This window comes from Tauraco erythrolophus, chromosome 2 (assembly GCF_009769465.1).
Source record: "Tauraco erythrolophus isolate bTauEry1 chromosome 2, bTauEry1.pri, whole genome shotgun sequence".
Lineage (NCBI taxonomy): Eukaryota > Metazoa > Chordata > Aves > Musophagiformes > Musophagidae > Tauraco > Tauraco erythrolophus.
This window is the reverse complement of record NC_141466.1, coordinates 39,565,547-39,589,598: the sequence shown is the minus strand read 5'-3', so window position 1 is coordinate 39,589,598 and position 24,052 is coordinate 39,565,547. Positions and strand designations below refer to the sequence as shown.

General features: G+C 37.4%; 1 protein-coding gene across 1 annotated transcript in view; it reads right to left on the bottom strand.

Annotated features, from left to right (window-relative positions):
• Positions 1–1,489: 1,489 nt before the first annotated feature.
• LMBRD1 (LMBR1 domain containing 1) overlaps positions 1,490–24,052 on the bottom strand; it is an 87,367-nt gene continuing 64,804 nt past the window's right edge. The window contains exons 14-16 of the mRNA XM_086608297.1: positions 18,473–18,548; positions 3,600–3,691; positions 1,490–3,436 (exon numbers count right to left, since the gene is read on the bottom strand). Of these exons, the coding sequence (XP_086464423.1) occupies positions 3,317–3,436; positions 3,600–3,691; positions 18,473–18,548 (288 nt within the window). The 3' untranslated portion in view covers positions 1,490–3,316. The remainder of the gene's footprint in view (positions 3,437–3,599; positions 3,692–18,472; positions 18,549–24,052) is intronic.

Here is a 24,052-nt window from a genome sequence, read left to right as displayed (position 1 = left end):
CACTCTCCTGGTGGCTAAGGTTTATGCTTAATGTATCAGTAAGATTTAAGGCTCACTAGTTTCTAAGTGTTCATAAGCCTCCAAAATGGTATAAGCTGAGTAGAGAAGTACAACAACAAAAAATATAACTTAGGTCAGGTCTGAGGATAGCACCACACTCATTGAGAAGTTTTGAAAGCTCACACTACAGAAATGGATTTACAATATCATTCATATAATCAAAGCAGTGAAACAATTCTGATGCCTTTAAGTGACTTTAGTTCAGAAAATTGAGATCTCTGAAAACTCAGTTCAAGATGTTTGCTTAAAAGGTAGAATCTTGTAACATAGCATGACTGGAAAGTTCAAATTTGCTCCAAAACCTGCAGAAAACTCCAGACTATCATTGCACAGCTAACAGCTTAAAGAACTAATTCAATCATACTACAAGTGCTGCCACAGGAGAGATAACTTTGTGGAAGAACAGGAATTCATTGTTTTAATTGCAAGTATTTTATCAAAGACAGCACAACAGACAACTAGGAAATAACATACTGGAAGTTCTGTTTCTTAGAGTTCCTATAAGTAGCGATGAAAGCCAAGTATTTATTTTAAGCCAGGCCTGTCTTAAATTTCACTGGGTGATACGAGATGCACAAATCCAGTTGGTGAGTTTATCACACAGCAAACTTCAAAACCACCTCTAGTTCATTTTAAAGACACAGTACCCGTTAAAAATGTCAAGTTTACATCACATGAAGTGTTGATCAGAGATGAATTCTTGAGTGTATATTCATTACACTAGTGCATACAAAATATTTCAAAACCTTGTCAGTCAAATGGTTCATTGAACTCCTGAGAAACTTTAGTGAGGATGTGGCAGGTGAAGAATAATTCTGATCATAAATGCTGACAGTTATTTACTGCTTGCATGACAAAAGGTGACAGCAAATGTCTGAAACAACTTCTGAACTCTCATACAAAAACCTGCTTCTTGCTTGCTGCAACTAGCAATGGCCTGGTTGTAAATCTCATTCACACTTGGATTTAAAAAAGTGGTACTTATTGAATCTTCCAATTAAAGAAACAAGAGACAAAGTCACCAATTCAAAGGCCGATCATTGGATTTCTGCATATAGACTATTTAGACAGGAAACTGGACTGGGAAGAATCTGGAAATGAAGAAAAGCCTGGACACAGGGGAGACCTATCACAAAATATACCTAGAGACTGGCCAGGCATCTTGGCCAGTAACCCTGAAAGGCTGCATGCAACATGCAAGCAGCTACATGGCATGAAACCAACACCTTCCTGCCAATCCTCCCCAGACAAGCAGTGATCGCCCCAGTAAAAAGTTAAGATAGAATGGATACAACTCAGAAATTGGGTATTGCAGCTCAGTTTTACACCTAGAAATATAAACAAATCCATACATGATACAGCCAAAGAAGGAAGTGATAATCATAACTGGTTAAAGCTGAAGACGAAATATGAACACAACCCACAAAAGGAGAACATCTGAGTAGTTAACTTTATTTAAATTAACTCATTTAAGTTTTCCATTAGGGCATCCACAAAGAAGTATGCTGTAACTTCTTGATATTCTCTGGATGCAGCTTCCAGACAGGCAACATCAGGTTCCACCTTCTGTTTGAGTCCCTTGAACTTCTTATAAATAATTCCTTTCAAGTTTCCCCAATGGTCATGTTTAAATAGGGTTCAGCTAATTCTAGTCAAAGGGAGCTCAGACTGCCTAGTCAAGTTTCACAAGCTACTATCAGTGTTTGGACTCATTTCTGTCCTTTCAAACATCTCATTGGTAGCAAGCAGGTTGATTGCTATTAGTTGAACAGACCTGACTGCATACTTGCAGCTTACGATCAAGCTACAACATCAGACCTTCTTCTAGGCTGCCACAAACCTGCTCAGTATTGGAGTAGTTGGCACAGAAGGCTTGTTAAAAGACTTCAGTTTTGTTTGTTCCTGTAAGAGTTCGAACATGAGTTCCCTGTGTTCATGTATTAACTAAGCAACTCACCTAAGACTTCTTGAAATACTGAAACAATGAAAATTCACAAGTTCCTGAGAGCCTGCTGTTCTGAAATACTGCAAAAAGAGGCAGACTGTTTTTGAAATAAGTGAACAGATGCCTGTCAGTTTTAAGAGTTTGCAAACATGTAAGCAGGACATTGTATTAATAATTGGCACATTTCAAAAATTATTTAACAATTAGTCTTATAAAAAGATTCCCTAAGTTACATTTCCATGTGCTTGCATGGACTACGATTTCCCTCAGGTAGCATTAGAAGTTGAAAAACCTGTACTTGTAAACATTTCTCTTTCAGAGTCTGTCAAAGACTATCAGAAGATATCTTTCAGTCTTCAAAATATAGCTCAGTAACTATATAGCTAAAATAACTTTACAAAGACAACAGAAATAAAAAAATATTTATGAACTGTCTTTATATAAACATATTGGCTTGTAAACAAGTTGACAACATTTACAGTAAATATTGAAAGAAAACCTCAAACTACACAATTTGCATTAAAGAGAAAAATAAGTTAAAAATTAACCACATCTTAATTATTCCATTGATTATTACTAAGTCAGGCACCTGGCAGTTTCAGAACTGAACCATATCAAAACACTGCAATACTCAATATTGTCCTTACCTAATGATTTTCTTTGATAGCACAAAAGCCACCTCATCGTTACCTGAGGACTCCCATGGTAACTCAGTGGGATAACAGTATAAAAACGACTTATTCTTCACAGACTAGGAACTCGCTGCTTCAACGGATGTTTTTGGCATACTTTAAAGACAGTCTCCTGTTACCTACAGTTTCATAAGAGAAACCCAAAAATGCCAGCAAAACTAATGTAAAAGTTAAGTCACATCCTTCTGAAAGTGTAAACCTCATCTAAATCTCATAATGTTTGCATCAGCTGCTTTACAGGATTTTAGCTAGTTTTATTTATGAGTTTGAATAAAAAAAATGTCCTACAAGTTAGGCATGAAAGAATTTAAGAAAAGTTAGCAGAAAAGCATCACGAATTATGAAATAGTTACAACAGTTGAAATTATACATCAGTTACACATACGTTTAATCATAAATCAATATTTTCTATATATTATTCAAACCCAGTTTCAATATTTGTTTGAGATAACAGTGGATACTCAGTGATATTCATTCACTTTTTACCCCTTTAAGTGAGTGCACTTATTTCCTCTATTTTTACAGGTGTAAAGATGCTTATTTGGATACTAATACCACATAAGTATGACTTGCAACATAATTTTAAATTACATTTTTCCATCTTGAAGGCAAAAGGCTATCAACGGTAATAAACAGGCAGTTCATCGTCACTCATATCTGAATCTTCTTCATCCACTTCACCTTCAATGACTGATTTCTTGCCTTTGCAGCATGAAACAATTAATCCAATTAAAAAGACCTGCAAATTTAAAATAAGAAGTGAAGGTTATTGTTATTCAATTAAGAGGCATAGAGGGCAATATACTAAAACAAAATGGCAGTGTTGTGATGCAAATGATTCAGTGACAATTGCTGTAAATTATCCAACTTGACTCAATGATCTCTATAATCAAAGTACTTACTGCAATGAATGCCCAGTTACCAAAGTAATAGGCAGCACTGAAGAACCAAAATTTATGAAGGAAGAGGTACGTTCGAGTAACAATACACTGATCTGAAAGGAAAGCAAATAGTACTGATTAACACAGAACCAATAAAAATCAGCTAATTCAAATTTATAGGATAATTCAACAGTTTTGGAAAGTATTCAGCTCTGAAGAACAATTACACTCCATTAAATCAAATTTACTCTCCTCTACCAAGAAGGTATACAAGACGGGTATTTGTTGCTATGGGAGAGTGACTACAGGGCCTTATGTGATGCAGAGAGCTTATTTGTACCCAAGATCTGATAGTGCTGATTAAATCTTACTCCATCTCTAAAACCATAAACATAGCCACATCGAAAAATACTGCTTCAGTATTCTTCTCCATTACAAAGTGGCAGATTTTAACAGAATTAAGAATCAATTTGTCAAGGCATTTTTAGGACTGCAGACAGGTAGCATAAAGGCTTGCATGGGACAATGAGCCTGTAACATTCCAGAGGTCACATCAGAGGGCAGCCAGAGCAACATGCCAACCAGGTGATGGAGCTCTCCAGTGCAAGGAGGGTTGTGCTGAGTTCATGTTAAGGTATAACATGATCTCCTGGTTTGCCTCATTTACTGCGCTTCAAACCTCACCTAAAGCCCATTTCAGAGCAGAAATTGGTATTTAAACAATTTGAACACCAGAGAAAGTAAGCAACCCAGAATTTGCCTGTTCTTCCCTCAGTGCCGACCCCAGGTTTAGAAATACCAGCTAGGTGGAGTTGAAGCATAGACTTCCCACTTCCTAAAGGTGACAGTGATATGCTGCTGCTTACACAGTTTAACTTTTAGCAGCCATCTAACAAGCTGACAATTATCAGTTTCTGAAGGTAAATATTTTATTTAAAGTTTCTATTTCCACATTAGATAACAAGTTGCTTTAACAATATCACACACTATAGCTCACTATTTCCTGAGGAGAGAAGAGTTGGGAGTTAAGGATAAGTCTTTTTTGGGAAAGCCTTCTGCTTGACCTTGCCAAGACGATCCTCCCAAACCAAATCCCTGCAGTGTCTAGAATGGTTGTACCTAAACAGAGAAATAACTCCTTCAACAGTTCTCCAGTGATTTATACCTTATAAAACTAACAGAATAATTTATATACTAAGTTAAATACTATTTTATGAAGCAGTTATTTCTGGAATCTTAAATCTCAGCAGACAAAAAAACCCTGGGATTTCACAACTACTAGACACAAGGGATGCAACACACAAATACGAACATTCTGCAGATGATTAAAGTACAAAACGGCTTAATTGGAGAAAGCATGCCTCTCCACTAACACATACAAAGTGAAAGCACAAGGAAAGAATTTGGCTGAAGTAAGCCTTCCTGGTTTTCCAGACCAGATCTCAGATATGCAGAGAAAACTGCTTTCACCCCACCCCCCCTTCCTGTTAACACCAGTCAATAGTACTTAAACTACAAAAGAGGAAAAATTGTAAAGTAGCACACCACTCACAACATTCCATTATTTGCTAGCATAGCATGTCCATAGAAAAGTTTCTGACAAAGTAAGAAATGCCAGTAAAGTGAAGATGTTTCATAATCACAGATAGTATTGTCAACACCATCTGCAGCTCTCCAGCTGGTTACTTGAATTAAAAAAAAAACCAGCTAAAGACTTTCAGATGGCTCTCTACAGTAATTGGATTAAAAAGATTATGGTAAATATTTTAGAACAGTTTGACCTTGAAAAAGCAGTTCTATGGAATATGTCACAAGTTCAGCCAGCAATTTTAGTTATTCCTTCCGAACGAAGATATTATGAAATAGGCTGACATGTCATAACATGACATTTTAATCCACTTATTTCCCCTTATAACAATTTAGAATAAGTTCTGATGAATAACCTGAATTAAGGTAACTACTTTTTATCTGGAATGATAATTGTGAATGTCACTGACATATCTTGATCATTTGGAACAAAAGTACACATGGAAAGCCATCAAGCCTCCGACAATTAACTGCCACCACTTTAGGAATACAGCATATCACAAATGCTGATGAAGCAAAGCCAAACAGGCATGATTCAAGACAAAACAATTACTTAAACAAAGGACGACAAATACTAATAGCCATGACTACCTAAAAAGTCAACTATATTTTACTTCAAGTCCACTGATGAAGTTTTTAATTCCAGTGAATTAGAAAACCCTTAGGCTCAATGTAGTGATATTTCCAAACAAAGGCTTCTTCTGAGAAGTGAGTTAGCTAGTTGCAAGATGAATTAAAAGGATAAACAAATCTGTTGATAAACAAATCTTAAAGTCCAAAAAGTCATCTCATGCACTGAAAACTCAAATTTTGAGAACTTGTTTACAGATGTTCTGGTTTTAGCTGGGACAGAGTTAGCTCTTCTTTTTAGCAGCTAGAAGAGCTCCGTGTTTTGGTTTTACTCAGAGGCTCGCTCTGAGAAGAATGTTGATAGCAAGCTGATGTTTGTGGTTGGATGTGAGACTCCAAGGACTTCTCAGTGTGCCGGAGTGCAGAAGCACGGCGAGATAAGCGGGGAGCATAGCTGGGACAAGGGGACACGATTCCCCTTGTGATTTGTGGTGGAACTTAAGATTGAGGGCCAGACTGGCCAATTAGTATTCCATATCATGCAGCATCATGCCCAGTATAGAAGTGAGGGACAGGCGGACAGAAGGGCTTTTGTGCTTTGGCTCTTTCGCCGCTTCTGCTCTTTTGCGCTTGCTGCGCTTTTGCTCTATTGCCTTTTTTTCTCCCCCTCTCTCTCCCAGTACTCCCACTCTCGGAGTACTATCTCTCTCTGCCCCTCTCTATTTCGGGGCCTCACGTTCGTCTGGGATTGCAGCTTCGGGACAAGACGGGCTTCGCATACAAGGGGGTGGTGAGCATCTACACTGTGTATTAAATCATCTGTATTAAATTGTTCTTATCTCAACCCACGGGTTTCCCATTTCTCCTTTAATTCTCTCCCTCATTCCTGAGGGTGGGGGAGGGTGAGTGACCAGCTGTGTGGGTTCAGTTGCTGGAGCAGCCTAACCCACGACAACAGATAATGCAGATTGTCTTTTCTGCATCTCAAAATACTGTGAGCTTTCACAAAAGCATGTAGAAGGAAACAGTTTCTTATGGAAGAGTTACAGATAGTTATGAAAAAGGTAATGTTAAAATGCTGGCATTCTTTGGGAGTCAATACTGAGGTGCACACTTGTTTTACTTCTTCGTTAACGAGCTGGACAAAGAAACAGCTTACATTCTCTGTAAATCTGTAGATCAAACTAGGGAGAAGCAGGGAGCAGCGGCCTAACATGCTAGATGGTAAGATCAGAGGGAACCTGTTTTTCCAGCCCCTTGAAATCAAGGAAGTGATCACTTCCTTCTACTCCCTCTGGAGCTGCATCTGCAACAGTGCCATTTTGGGCTCCCCAGTAAGAAAGAAGCATTGACACACTGGAGCAAGTCCAGTAGGGGACCGTCACAACAGCTAGAACATATAGCCTACAATGAAGATGTGTTTGCTCAGCTCAGAAGTAAAGGTGTTTGGAGGTGTGTCTCATTGCTCCCTCTGCTATCTAGTGGGGGCCTATAAAATACAAGGTGATATTCTTCCTAGACCTGCACAATCTGTACAACAGATGACAGAGCTGCAGCAAGAAATATTCCTATGAATTAACAGAAGTTTCACCATTAGTATAGTTACACATTGAAGCAGGCTACCCAAAGAGACTTCAGAATCTACATCTGTGGAGACATTTACAACTGGATGGACCTGAGCAACCTGCTCTCCTTGACCTTGTTAGGGAGTTGGACCAGACTACCTCTTGAGGTCCCATATGTGCTGAAAATCATTACAATTCACATTACATGAAGGTAGATATAGAGACACCACAGACAGATCTTACACTCAACACGGTATTTTGGACAGCAAACCCAAACTGAGAATAAGAATGTCATCCACAGACAGATGAAGTTTATATGCCAAATTTTAAGCAGAACCTAGTTTTGCTTAAAGTACACTCAAAACTACTTCCAAGGGAAAACACCTTCAGCTTTACTGTGCTAGAACGTATAAGCATTGCATATTCCAAATCCCAAAAGCATTGAAGGCATGGCTTTAGGTATCCAAGAAAACTTGGTGTTTCATATGGCTCTGCTGCTAATCATTCAAAAGTTGTGTTGCAAAAAGCAGCTGCTGCTTGCAGTCTAACTTGCAACTTGAGCTTCAAGAAAAGGGTTTGATGTGTTTCTAAACTTCAATCATACATCAAGTTCCAAAAAGTTTGAGATTTCACTTGGGAAAGTGTAATTAAGGGGAAACCTGCATTTCTTCCTCACAAGCATTACTTCTGGACCTGCATCTGGCCTCACAGTTTAAACCATCTAACTTGGATAGGAACATTTATATGAGATGATGGTTAATGTACGTCAGATGCTGTCACACTTCAACAGCTGTGACACCTTAAGCATTTTTTAGGGTTTTGTTGATTTCCAGATCAAACTTCTCACTGTGCTACTGAGCTATGACAACACATCTATTTTACCATGTACTGCCATTCCTGTGTGCTTTGCTTGGTTTACATGACTTAAGACAAGCAGCATCTTATATCACAGAACAAAAAACATTCCTAGAGGCCAAGTCAGTTCTAACATTACAATAAAAACAATTTAGAGGCAGTTGTTTTAAAGATGTCCATATTTTCTTACTATGGCTTTCCTGTGACAAAGCTAAAACACATTTTGACAGATAGAGTAAACATCTAGAGTAAGAACAGTTGGCTTTGGATACTGTAACTTGTGGAACACAGCTGGACAGACTACTCCTAAACACCTTCTTAGATGTTATCTGGCACCTACAAGTAGTATTAATATTCATGTTTTTCTCTGCCACAGTGTATCAGTATTTTAAACAAAGTGAGAAAAACACTAAGATTCCTATGAACTGAGTAGGTACAGAGCAAAGATTTCAGGCTTGAAAACAGCCTCAGAGAAACCTGCCTTTACTTACCAGAAACTAACCAACAGCCGAAGATGAAGCAGCCTTTAAATTATTTTGTTTGAAAGATTTATGATAGCAAATGTTTTACTGGATAGTAGAATGATTCCCAGATAGGTATATTCCTTAAGCAACTCACTAAGGTAAACAAAGGGCTCCAACAAAGCCTTGTTAATTTTAAAATGGCAACACTTTCTTTGCAGCAATATATGTAATGCTTTCTCAAACTTCAAACTACAAGGAATTTCTTTGATGGATTTCTCATCTTGGACAAGAAAAGCGTGTTGTAACTCAGACCATTTATGAAAGACTAAGAACTACTTCTGGAATGGCTAAATATGACTATGGAGTATACAAAGTAATAGTACTATTATTTTATTTTGTCTTGCAATTCAACATTTCGCTCGAGAAATCATGCAAAGAGTTATAGTCAATTTATAGGAATCAAACTGACCAAAAAAGTTCAGTAACTTTGCCCATACAAAGAAACCACACAAGGAAGTTAATGGTTAGAAAAAACACACAATACTTCGATGAGGTAGGAAACCAAGTGACATTTAAGGGTATAAGACCCATACAGCCATATTCATCACTGTGTAATCTCCAATTAGTCAAGAAGCAGACACTCCCACTTCTAGCATAAATACAAATTGAGTGATTAGAATCCCTTTTGACCATTGGAGGTAAGGAGTGCTGCGGTACTATAAGCAATCTTGAGACACATTTCCCATTTAATAAAAAAAATTTCCAACACAAAATAGTGAAAATAAGCATCAAGTAATACAATTTGGAAAGAAATATTCTGCTAAAGATTGAAACCTCAAGAGGCAGAACATGGACTTTTTTCCGGCTGTGGCTTTGGTCACAGAACAAACTGTTCAGATGGACAAGACAAAGCTTCAGGAGTCTTCAGATATCAGCAGGTATATGAAAAGTTTTGTAATTACAAGTTTCCCCTTTGCTCTTGTACCTATCACCTCACACCTTAACACCTTCATCCATATTTCTCAAAGTGTTAAGGTCACTCCAGGACTTCCAATTTCCACATAAGTTTATGCTTAAGATTATATTTCATGTATCACTGTCACAGGTTTCTCTGGAAACAGATTAATGGAGTGGCAGTAACAGCTGCACCCAGCCACAAATGCAATCTTTCTTTCTTTTCTTATTGGCTAAATAGGGGAAAAAAGATTATCTTACTTGCCTGTTACTCAGCAGTTTCTACAAAAGTTTTTTTTCCATGATTTACTTGAATGCATCCCCCCTTATTCTATATTCTTCTCTGCTGTGAGATATATACACAGACACGTACATACACACAAAGTTAATACTAGGCTCATTCAGCTGTTGAGCCTGTCTTTGCACTTCACAATCCAGCCTCTCTACTGCTGCTTCTCTGGTTTCACTAGCTAAAAATCAATCTGCTCTATGAAGCTTTTACAATTTTTATTTTGTGTCATCCCATGCCAGTTATCACCTTCCCTCAGCTAACTTTTTCTAAAAAATGCTTAAATCTTCAAATTGTCACTCTTTCAGCTTTCACAATAATGCAAGTATTGCAGAGCTTCAGCACTGCTTGTCTCAAGGTTAGCTTTGCAACAAATTTACACTGTTGACCCCTTATCAGACTGAAAAGCATATTGGAGAACATACTACTGGAACTGGTTCATTCATCTATAGAAAGGATCTGAAAACATTTCCCAGCTGGTTGTGTGTAGCTACAATAGCTCCCCACCACTAAGCTTCCGACATTTCAAGCTGATGGCACTTGGAAGTGCACTACAGAAGCATGAGCATCAAATTACTCAGATGTTAAACAATAGTTTGCAGCTCTCTACATTTTTTTAAAGATAGGTCTAACATGCAAGCACAAAAAGCTGCCTGCCATTTCATCTGCTCTTTGGTTTTTGTTTTTCAGTTGTATTTTTTTGCTTACCCAAAAGCAGTAGCAAGATGGCACCTAAAAGAGACTTGTAGAAATCAAGTGTCTAAATGGATAAAGTCTAGTCCAAAAACATACCATATTCATCAAGAGCTGCTCAGTAGGTTTGGAATCAAATCCTGCCAAAGGAAAACATTTAGCAGGCAAAGGAAGAGCCAGGAACTTGGAAACCAGAGACTAATGAGGAACCTGGACAAACTATCTGGGACAAGCTATCATTTAGAAAGCAAACTCTGCTTTTTTTTCAGGGACTCAAGCTGCAGATAAGTTGTATCCGATACCTCATATTGCTTATCTGCAAATCAAACCCAATCTGATATAAACCTAGACAGTCAGAAAAGTGATGTAATCAACATGCATCAGTCTGGTTTTATAACAAATAGTCAGATCTGATTTTGTAACAAAACTTACAAATCTGGGTAACCAATTGCTATTTGCAGTACATGAACTATTGCAGCAGTCATACAACTTCTTGATGATAATTACACACTATGAAAGTTTTTACACTAAATGGTTCAAGAACCTGCAAGTCTCATCAATGCCAGCAGGACTTCATAACGTAAGAAGACTTCCAGTAAGATCCTCCAAGATTTTGTGCTGAAGGAAAAGAAAAGTCACTAGTCAAAGTTTCTGAATGCTAAATAACGAGAACAAAGTCCTATTGAGTGATCTAGGTCACTTAACAATTTTTTCCAACAGTCAAATTTAAACAAAGTGGCATGTATGAACAGAAAACGCAGGATTTAGCTGCAGAAAGTGGGTACCAGATCTTACAAACAAGCAAGTACAAACAAGCTTTCGCTAAACAGCAAGAGTTCTCACCACTTCCCTCTACGTATTCAGAGTCTATCGGATGTCTTTTGGCCATTTTAGATTTGGGGTTGATCCAAGCACAGCTATGTCATTACAATGGAAAAAAGGCACCCAGAAATAAGTTTATCTTTGGTTACAGAGAATCTGTGAGGGTGCCAAGATTTGCATGTATTAAGAGACTAGAGGAAAGCCATTTAATGAGATTCAAAGAGCTAAACCTGTTAATCTCATTTTTTTCTAAGTTTAAAGGATTTGATTTTAATGTTTATCAAATACCTTCAAGTGAAGAAAATACTAATGCTACAAAGCCATGTGTATAGTGAAAAGGTACAGCATTAATGAACAATTAAAATCTGAAGACATGTTAATTCCAAACAGAGATAATGTTTTTCTACAGGGAAGCAATAAGCCATTGGATCAACCTGCAGAAGGAAAAAGTGTTCTATGTGTTTCTGTTAAAACTAGATACCTTTTGAAACACTTTGTATAATTTAATTACAAACACTGACAGATGCATTTGGACACGAGTCATAATTGCTATTTTTCTTGCCTTTAAATTGCTGACTTAAATCTGAACTTCTGCAAGAGGTGTTTTCCGAGTCTCCCTTGAACATCTTATTTTTAAGTAACTAAAGGCAAACACATCTTAGTTTAAAGACATAAATATTGATAAACTTGAAAGGCAATATCCTAGGGATGAACATGGATGCAAGATTCCAGAAAGCAAGCAGTCAGTGGACAGCACAGCCTATGATAGAACAGTTTCGGTTGGAAGGGACCTTAAAGATCATCTAGTTCCATTTTTCTTGTAATCAAAACACCTTCCATTACCTACCTGCCACATTTTCCAGTGTCAGCTTGATACAAGATTAAACTTACACTAGTTCAGACTTCTCCTTTAAACTACATTACTGCACTTGAACTTCAATGTTAACCTCATTTTTGTCATGTCCTTTCCACTTTTCCTCACACCGTCTTCAGCTGATCACTTACAAGTATGTCTGTCCTGTGTGAAAAGGATTCATTGTTTTCCCCATACTGAGAACACACTAGAGGGAAAAAAATTCAGAGGATCAGGAGAAAAGATATTTTAAGAGACTGATCTTGACCTCTTAATATCCTTACACAGAGTACCTCATATTCAGTCTGTAGACAGACGTATTTATAGCCGGCCAGCACTCAAAGAAACATCTGACAAAGTAGAACAACTATCAGTGCTGGAATGCTTTGCTTGTTCTCTGGAGAATAAAAACAGTTACAGCTATCATTAAGGAGTCAAAGTTAACTCAAAATCTTAAACAAGGAGTTGGATGTGAATTCTAATTCTATTGGGCAAGCCATATTTGAAGATGGACAGGAAACACCTGTATGTAGCTACACCAGTTGTAATTGTTTTCCGCATGGCTGTTCTTGAGCATGTTATGTGGTGAATTAATCAGCTGTCTGTACCAAGATAAAAAGATGACTTCAGTACACCAACAGAAGTAGCTCTGAACACTTAATTGAAAATATTTCCAGTCCATGTTGTAACTAATGTCACTCAGTGATTAAAAGATTTGGTGGCATTGCTACTTAGAGGTCAAATACGATACCTTCTTTTGGTAAGAGAATTGGCTTTATTAAAAGGATCATTTTGTAGACAACGTGTTGGTAGGTTTCTTACTCAAAGAGATTCTTCCACTGGGTTCATTAGTCCTTTTGAGAATGGGTACATACTCCCTCAATCCTTTGTAAGGAGCTTCAACTCTTATTCCAAAGTACTGATAATATCGGAGCTTCTCACTTTACTGTTGGGCTTAAATCCAACAGGTAATAGATCCAGAATGTTGACCCAAGAACAGAATATGTAATTGCTTTACCGCTAAACTCCATTTAACATTTCAGAGTATTTAGTAAATGCAGCCTCTTCTCTTTCTAGTTACAATCTTTCAGAGGGAGAAGAGGGGTAGTTTAGAGCAGCTTATATCTGTTCGCAGTGGTGGGGTGCAGAAAGAGTAGTGTAGGAATTGGTGTTTTTATAACTGCGTATTCACAAACAACGTCCTGCAGGAAAAGATTCACGGCAGTCTTGCCTACTCATACTATTGACAGCTGCCAAACAGAGCTTTCTGCAGTCAAACACACACCATTGTGCTTATTTATATTGACTCCTCATGATTACAGACTTCAATAGTGTTAGGTATAAGTAGAGATTCAAGGTAAAGTACTAGTAAGGCGATTCAATAAAGTAGCAGCAAAATTGACAAAGTCCTCACTAAAATCCCCATTTAGGCGTTTTGTGAAGCGTTTTATAACTTTGCAAATTAATTCATTGAAAACAACCATTTGGAAGTGGTAATCTATGGTCATAAGGTAGTCAATACAAAATAACTAATATTGAAGGTTCTGAGCAACTTGCTTGTGCTTTTACTTTGCATGCCTCCTGGATTTCCCTGCAGAAGAGAAAGAATATGCTCCCGTTTTGGCATCCGTATTTGGGGTTCCTTTCCAGCTTGAGTAATGTAGACATCTAGTCTTGATTCAGGCCGAAAAAAAGCCTGAGGTCTTGCACTTGTTGAATTCCAGCTGACAAAACAGTCCTATACAAGGCACAGATCTAAGCAGCACAGTAAGTCCTGCTCAGTTCAAAGCCTCAGAAATGGAGATAACCTTTCTTCTTTCCCACTTTATACGCAGTCAGTAGTTTTGGAGTCAGTGCAGGTCTATGCAAAGGACTCAGCAGATACACTGTACCCAGCATTAAGCAGGCCTCAGGTAAGGCTCATTCCCCCAGTTAAGGAAATGAGATAACCCAAGGGGGACTCACAGCATGTTACACATTTAAAGTGAATGATGCTTTAAAAAACAACTTCATGGTCTTCTGGTCTAGAAAGAGGCAGATAGTGTTTATCAGATCTCATAATAAAGGCTGGGAAAAGTCTTGTATATAGGCTTGCAGCTGAGTCATTGCTCATTTACATTAAATCTCATTAACCTGTTTAGCTAAACCTATACCAAGTTCTCAATTCATTAGTCCAGCTGCAAGAGTCTTAATCACATAATCAAACTCCTTTGCTTTACTTTATGCTCAACCGAATTATGTACCCAACAGTTCAGCTGGCATTAGTCCTCGAAAGCAATGATCAAATGAGGTCTTTGCCCAACTGTATCAAACACTGAAAACTAAGGCTTGTTTTGCCTATAATAAATATATTTAAGTTTGCTGCTCCAAAAGACTACTTTAAAAGCTTTTAAAAAGCCTGTACAGTACACAAAACCTTTTGTGCAAGATGTTTAGGTGTAACTAAGCAAAGGTATTTTATGGAGTTATAAGATGTAGCCTGCTCTATCACTTTTTGGCTTCTGTTCCATGTAGTTATGCTATTACGGCCTTTGGCATTCACTATAAAGCAGATTCACCTCCTGCATATCAGGAGTAAGAGACAAGCTTTGCTGCATGGAAGCAGACAATACAATGCTTAAACCCCAAGAATTATATATTTGACCATAAATATTTCAAAGTGTGGTTTTTATAAGATTGCATTTTAATTGCCTTATGTTTCTCCAGAAAGTATCATTGTCCTTTTCAAGCCAAACACTGGTCTGAAACATGTATATAGAAAACACTGCCCATTAAACCCTGAAGTATTGAGGCCTGATGTTTTCACAGTATTGAAGTTTTTGAGAGTATTAGTTGTTATAACAGGATCAGATCAGGTATCTTCTACCATCTCAGAAAAAAATGTTCTTACAGTAAGAAGAGATCATATCTACAACATCTGAGTATTCAATAAGAGAGCAGTTTGCTATAAGCTTATCTGTCAGCACAGCCATTAAAAGGTCATAGTTTGTTTTATGTTTAAGGAAAAAACACCTGTTAGAATTAATTCAGTTTAAATAAAATAAAGTAAGTGCTGAGAAAACAAATCAATATTTGCATTTAGTTCCAGTTCATTGGTTTACATAAGATAAAACCCTAGTACCAGAGAATTCAATAAAAACTACAAGTGCTTGGCCAACCTATATCTTAACTAGAAGTTAGTTGCATCTCTTTTTTGCTATGTGTCTAGTATCCTTAAAAACAAAAGAAATTGTATGTAAAAAAATTCCAGTTTCTACCTTCAAAAGTTTCATTTGTCAACATATTCTATCTGATCACAGAGCAGAAGAGTAGCATCCATATTTTAATTAGTTTTCATTATCAGGTATTAAAAATGGCAGGTATTCCAAGGCAAGCATTACATTTCCACTTTCTGAAATTGACTGGATGAAACAATGAATAAAGTGTTTTTGCTAATGCAACTTTTTTTTTTCTGAAGTTCCGCATTACAAAAAAACTTATTTAGAAAAAAACACTTCAATGGCTTGACTGTATCTGTAAGTTAACTTCACTATAGCTTTTTGACCACATTACACTAGGCTAGCACAGGACAGCATATCAATACCTTTGTCACCTCTTTCCTATTAAGAAAGGAGAACATGATTCAAAGATACCCAGTGCAACAACACATGGCAATGATGGCAAACCAAAGCCATCATTTACATAGGCCAAGCTCTTGTGCAGCACATCAGAGCACAAATTTTAAGCATCAGGTATATTGTTTCCATTGATCAAAGTAAATTAAGGAAAAAAAATCTTGCAACCTATTCAAAGTACTCAAAAAATATCAAGCACAGGTGGAATTTAGGAAGTTTCAGTTCAACTCCAGCTCCTACAATAAGCAACAAAGTCTGAGGAAATGAGACTATTTGAATTTCTCCCAGAAAAGTCAAGAGCTTATCAATGCCAGCAAGTATTATTCTCCCAGCAAATACCAGCCAAGCCAAGAAGCTGTTTACAAGAAACAAATATCTGTAGAACCTACTCAAAGTGACCTCATTTTGAAAGATGACAGATTTTGCTCTTCTAAACTCTACCGCAGAAGAGTTCCTATTTTTAATCACAAAAACATGGCAGCTTAAATATGAGTTGAACAATTACATTTGTCAAAAATATCAACATATTTAAAACTGCATTAAGTCTAAAAATAGTCAGCAATAAAGGTGGATGAATGATTTATTTGAAATATAGTGGAGACAGGAGAAAAATTCATTCCCCCCTTGGGAAATGATACAAACCACCAGGAAAAAGATTAACATCTACATACTACACTTGAAGATGAGTTTAAATACAAGGGAACCACCTTGAAAAAGACACCACAGCCTGATAGACTAGGAATGAAGAACTTATGGTCCAGTTATCTCCACTAGTACAAAAATAGTTTTAAATTAAATATTATCTTTCCCAATAACACAAGTGGGAAAAAAACCTGAGGAGCTGCTAAGATCTTCTAGAACCATAGTCAGAATTCAGTAGTGACAGAATATTGATAAGATGAGATAGGACAACTATTTATCTTTTCTATTGTACTGGTTTTAGCTGGGATAGAGTTAATTGTCTTCATAGTAGTTAGTATGGGGTTACATTTTGGATTTGTGCCAAAATCAGTGTACAGGGATGTTCTCATTACTGCAGAGCAGTGCTTACAGAGTCAGGGCCTTTTCTGCTTCTCATACCACTCCACTAGTGAGGAGGCTGGGGGTGCACAAGAAGTTGGGAGGGGACACAGCTGGGACAGCTGACTCCAACCAACCAAAGAGATATTCCATACCCTATGACATGACATTCAGCATATAAAGTCAGTGGAAAAAAAACAGGGGGGGGACACATTTGGAGTGATGGTGTTTGTCTTCCCAAGTAACCATTATGCATGATGGAGCCCTGCTTTCCTGGAGATGGCTGAACACCTGCCTGCTGATGGGAAGTAGTGAATGAATTCCTTGTTTTACTTTGTTTGTGTGCACAGATTTTTGCTTTACCAATTAAACTCTATCTCAACCCACAATTTTTCTCACTTTTAGTCTTCCAATTCTCTCCTGCATCCCACCAGGGGGGAGCAAGCAAGCAAGTGGTGCATGAGGCTTAGTTGCCGGCTGGGGTTAAACCATAACATCTATTAATTAACAAACACTGTCAGGCCTTTTTATAAATATATAAACACATACATAACTCAATTCCTCTTTATACAGAGGAGCTGGAAGTTTGCCAGAGTGAGAACAATTAAGAGCTTCAGTCTGAAAAAATCTGGACCATTCTGAAGGCCATAAATCTTATGCTGAGATCAATTTTTTAAACAAGAGACCAAAGCAATCGATAAAATTGATGGTGACCTTAAACAGCAGTATCAGTATTGTAACGGCTAGTGCAATTCAAACCACACAAAAAATGTTTATATGCAGAATGAAGGGAAGGAGAAAGGCAATGTTGTAAAAAAAAAACCACACACAAGAAGCAAATCCAGCTTGATTTCAATTATCTTTTTTTAATGAAACCAGACTAAAACTCATTCCCAGCTTCAGCCAAGTTTCATAGAGGAATAAAGACGAAATAAACCATTACCATTCTCAAACAAATTCAACAATTAACTCCTGCATAGATGGAAAGTTAAGGAAAGCTCCACAATTTTCCACCTGCTTGCTAGTCACTATTCACAGCTCCAGAATACCCACAATACATCTTCTGTCCAAATAACCAGTCAAAAGGGATGGTTAATAACACAGATGAGCAAGAGTTACACTGGATGTTATATGGAACGATAAATTAAGAGGAAGAGGATTACTGGAAAATAGCCTAAGACGTCTAGTTCCGTTACTATTGCTGCTCAAGGAACAGCCCATATTTACACCTTAAAAACCGCAGAATTCTCTTATCTGTAGAGTTGCACTGAGAAGTTCAGATCTTAGTTTTCCTGAGTACATTGCGAAATTTAATAGAACACTACTCTGTATGTCTGTACAATTAACATACACTGAAGTGACACTTCAGATGCAAAACTATTCACCAGCTAGGATTTATTTTTAAAGTCTTCTATATATGTTTTAAAACAAATGGGAGGTTTTAAAGTTAACTGGAATGCATTGTTTGAATGCACATGATTTCAGTTGTTTTCTGGACATAGCTATCAAAGCTTCATATTAGACTAAAGCAAATGAAAGCCATTAAATGATTGAGCTGCTTATTACAGCTGAGCATGCACATATCATATAGGAAAAAAATTATCTTACCTTCAGGTGCATCTGCGTCACAGTCTTTAGATACGAATGTCGCATTCCTTGGCTGGCCATCAATTGTCTTATTACTCTGCGTTATAAATATGGAAAATTAGTACACTAGTCTACCAGCAACATTCTTCCATACACAATGACAGTCCCTGAAACAAACAACTCTTTCAATAAATTATTAATTTTATAAAAAAGGCTTTGACAAACCTCTTACAATATTCAAAAGCCTTAAGATTGGTTTTGAACAGTATGTGCAGAGTAAGCTGCAAGTGGTACAATATGAACATTGTTAAATGTGCTTTCATAAAAAAATATTAGCTTGCGTTCTTTTGAAGATCTAGGGAAAATAAAAATTTCCTCTCTGAAATTAAATCTTTTAACTGTGCATAAAATGAATTTGGAATTCAACTTTGGTGATGAAGACACCATGGAAGTGTTCGGCTTGCATAATCATAGAATCATTTAGGTTGGAAGAGAGCTTGAAGATCAAGTCCAACCATCAGCCTAACACTGTCAAGTCCACCACTAAACCATGTCCCTAAGCAACATATCTACACATTTTTTAAATAGCTCCAAGGATAGTGATACCTAACACAGTTTACTTCTGGTCTAAAAGCCAGATGACAGTATCCAATATACTTAGCTAGCCAGAGTGGAGGAAGAAAAATTAAGCTGAAGAGAACTATTGAAAACCCAAATATTCCTGTTTAAATGTCTCAAATCTTTGCAAAACAGACCCTTTCAGAGACTACATAAACTCTTTCATACCGTACTTACTTTTGAATAATCAGTGAATAATTTTAGAATAATTTTAGCAGGGTCCAATGCAAATCATTTGTACTACATTGATTTCTTCATACACTAATTCACTTCAAAGGGTCTCATACCTACTGTACTTACTTTCACCCTCATGATTTCCTAAGCAGGAAGCCCTCTAAAGAAATCAGTAAGGGTCAACATCTCTTCTCCTTCAGGCTGAAGAAAAGATGTCCCTTAAAACCTACCAGAAGTCAGTACAAGCTAGCACATAAAACTTTCCCTGGCAAGTTAATTGAGAAAGTTTATCAACATTAAGTAAATTCAGCTTTCACTCTGAACTTTCAAGAGAAACAACCAAGCGTCTAACCTAAAATCAACAGTTGGTATGGAGTTAAATTTGTTTCATGCAAACACATGGAAGCATGGAGACCACTACTGCCTTAGAAGAAACTGATCCAAAATAGTATGATTAGGTACAGAAATCAGGAACTAAAGAGGAACAAAAGTAAAAGGACAATGTGTATATAGAAACAATAGGATAAGAACAGAACATATGACATTTCAATTATTCAGTGTACATTTAGCAGTGGTCCACCTGCAGGAGGTATTCCAGCCAACTGTTGCCATTGCTGCTCAGAGACTGCTTCTTCCAAAAGAACTGTGGTATATATTGTACAATTAATTATATAGGGGCATACAAAAAGCACAGGGAAATCACAATCTTACAATTTCAAAATTTTGTCTTTATTTTTATTAGTTTTAATTTTTAAATAGTAAGAATATAAAATACAACATGTAACAATAGCTAGTCCTGTGGGTTTCCTTTGGCAACATCTATGCTTTTTTTCCAGGTCTGATATCATTCTTGTTCTCCATGAACACTTCTGTAATTTAAGACTTCTGACATACCTGGATTCAACTCTAAATGCTTTCTACAAGCTCAAGACACTGGGCTGTACCTTAAAGTCACAAAACCAGGCTCTCTTTCCCTAGCACTTCTCTTCTCTCCTACACAAGGTAAAACCTTGTAAAAGTCCACTGAAAGTTTTCTACCTTTTCACAAAACAGACATTAAAAAAATGAAACATTCTGGAACAGGGATATTCCAAAAGTAAAGCATTTCATAGTATTAGGCCTTCTTAATAAAAATTAAGAACCACATTTGTCATGCTAAGAAAAACGGTAATCTCATTAACTCTCTCAGCTGAACACCATTTTAATTTTTATGTAGCTAGAATATCTAATATTCAAATTTAAGATTCTTTAATATCTAAGTGGTACTACATAAAGTAAACTACACAAGTACTAAACAAAAATAGTCTTACCCAAAGCTAACTCACACAGAAAAGAAATAAATTGGAAGTTTTCACTTATATTAAAGGATTACTAAAAACTAACAATATTTATGGTTAGACTCAGCAAGAGTTCAGTGTGACTTCATCCAGTGAAATAAGTTAAAGAAAACAATAAATCACACCTTGGCAGCAGAGAATTGGTTTCTACATGCTAGAACTCTTCCAAGCAGGTCCCTGAACAGGCCAAAATCCATCTCCCTGAGTCCAGGGTTGTGATCCTACTATTTGCCTGGTTCTCTCCTCTCTCAGGATTCTGAACTTTCACCATCTCATGCTCACTGCAGCCAAGACTGCCCATGATCACTTCTTCCTTGTTGTCAACACTAGGTCCAAGACCACATCCTCCTACGAGGACCAGGGACTGTAAACACGAAGTTACTTACAGATGTCTTAAAGGATCATCCGCTACTTCCTCCTAACTAGGCAGCCTGTAGCAGACAATATCACTCATGCTAGTTTTCCCTCTAATCCTAATCCATAAGCATTCAGCTGGTTTATGCATCCCAAGGCAAAGCTTCATGCATTCCCACTGCTCTCTCACATAAAGGTCAACTCTCCCTTTTGGCCATCCCAGCCTGGCACTCTTGGAGGCCACACCGAGCCATGGCAGCACTCCAGCTGTGTGAGCCATTTCACCACATTTGATCCCCATGAGACTGCAGACCTGCAACTGCGTGCAAACTTCTAACTCTTCCTTTGTTTCCCCTGCTGAGTGCATTAGTATTCAGGCACTTTAGAGGCACTCAAGTTGTGCTGATTTCCCAGAAGAGCTAAGAGAGCTTTGCTCTTAATGCTGTCATCTCAGCATTTTTGTATTAGCATGCATCCATTTGAGGTAGAGCCTTTTTTGCCCTGCAGGGCACAGAAAATGACCAGATGTGGAAAAGATGCATAAGTGACAGCAGAGGTGTGTCTACAGAACAATTCCTCAAAATAGCTTTCTTAGCAGTACAGTACAGCACTCAGGTCTCAGACATTTTTAGTATGAGTATTGTCAGAGTAAAACTCTAGTGTTGCCGTTATCACATTCAGTTCAAAGCTGAAAGCAGGATGCCTCAAGGACAGGCAGGAGACAAAACCAAGTACAGTAACTCAAGTGTGTGTGCTTCAAGAGCTGACACATTTTGGACACTTAAGGAAACAGCAAGCTATCGTATAAAGGGTTAGATTACAGCCTGTTACACTTTGTTCCTGTTTATGTTCAGGATCAAGAACTTAAAGATGTGTTTGCATACTTGGCCATCTAAGGGATACTTCTGGAGTCCTGCTGATGACAACAGAGATGCTCGGTGTCCTACAGCTTAGCTCCACTCTTCCACATTATCTATGTGAAGGCTGAAGAAGAGAATTGACTGCTGCTGCTCTGGTCCTCAACTGGGTAAGAGTATCAGTGTCACCTAAGGCAAGTGCTGGCCTCTCAGTTCCTGTCTTGGCCAGCTGAGTCTTACAGGTACACTGGGTAGAAATATCAGCAAGCAGTGGTCTTTCTTTCAGACAAATGGAAAAAAACCTCAACCTTGTTGAAAAGTAATAGCAATTACACTTCAAGTATGGACAAGTCATGTTTTTCTACAAAGTTGAGAAGAAGGCCTGGATGTGAACAGAACTTTACTTTTGTGAAAGATTATAAAGAGATCCATGGCTGTTTAGCAGATGTTACAAAGGTTGTCCTAAGAAATGAAACCAAGCATTCCTCAGTTTGAAGAGCTATGCAAGTTGACCAAAGCCCTACACAGGGCCACAGTTGGTAAGGTCACTGTATCTAAAAAACTTTCGAAAATTTCCTAGAGACATCATAGCTGAAGAAACTTTTGATTAACTGAGGACACATACTTTGAACACCCCAATGGTCAAACAGTTAAATAAAGCAAGTAGCCCAGGTCTAGCTAACATTAATTGCCTCACTAGAGCTCCATTTTTCTACACATATTCAATTATCTGGAAAAGTCAACAGCACTTCAAACTTAAAAGGTCTTGTCAAGAGTAACAGTCTCCAAAGGAAACAGTTCAAGATTCTAACCTGTCTAATGCATCGCTATAGATTTTGGTTACAAATTAGTTTGACAGGTTACTAGATTGGGAATTACTGTAGAGCAAAGAAAAGGGGGAAGTGCTCCTTTTACACACTGTCTTTCTCTGAGTCACCAGATTGACATACATGTTTATCAGCCCACTCATCCACCAAGCTGACTTGGAATACTGCTTATTTATTACTTGGTTCTATGGTGTTGGTTACCAGTGGTGTTACTTTAAATGACAAAATTGACTGTGGTATGTGTGATCAATGAAAATCTAGACTGTCTAAGCAAACTGGTGTATACAGCTTCCACTATCAGGAAGCTTGCCATATGCACAAAATGTGTTTTACTTGCTCAGTTCCTGGCCACTCCTCAGTTCCATAATAACCAATTTGTAACTCTTAAGAATCTCTTCATTACTAACATCCACAGAAAAAATCTGTCGCTCCTCTTCATTCCCAGTCACCATTCCTCCTCATATTGAAATATAAAAACTTAACATATAGTTATCTGGATAGTCAGACACAGAAAATGTGTCTGTCTGGTACATTCTGAAAGATTCTTTGAGAAGATGTCTGAAAACCTTGTATTTACTTGGTATGCCAGAGAAATTCAGATGTAATTTACTAGCATACTCTCTATGCTTCATGTTTTTTTAAACAATAAAACCAGTTTATACCCAAGTCACTTTATGCACTTCAAACACAGCTCTTTGAAATGGGACATAAGAAGCCATCCTGGGTCTTTAGCTATCTTGCCATAAGATATTTTTAATCCTTTAAATGAAAAGTTGTAACTCTACTCAACCATTCCAGCTAATCCTTCTTGCAGTGCTGACCACGACTGTATTTCAACAGCTGTTTGAATAACACAAGAGCCTCCCTACTGCTATGCTCCATTCTCTTAATTCTTTTCATTACAAACTATTTATCTATGTCCAGGTACTACTTGTCATAATAAACAGTTAACATGCAAGTATTTAAGTTCCAATCCTTCTGCCCTCCTCAATATACACACGTTTTGTTTTACTGAAACATTGTCATTTTATTCATAAAGCAAAACAAATTGCTAGCTACAGTCTTATTTACTCTTCTCTTCAATCTTCCATATTATCTGCAAGCTTTCTCATGAAAGATTCTTTTCTCAGGTCACTGAAAGGCTTAAAAACTAGCTTGGTAGAATCCTTAATGAAATTGTCCTTCCCACCCTTCCACCCACAACAGTTCTGCACTGTAATTAGAGACATATAGTCAGCCTACAATATAAAAAATCCCAGACATCCTGCATTTTGCAGGGACTTGAGCTCATAACTAATTCAGATACAGCTATATGTTGTTCTAGGCTGCATACACAATGAGCAATCATGCCAGGAGTTCTATGTAAACTCACCACAGAAGCAAACCACTTTCCTAAACTGATTTTCAGCTTAGTTTATTGCTGCTACTACCCTA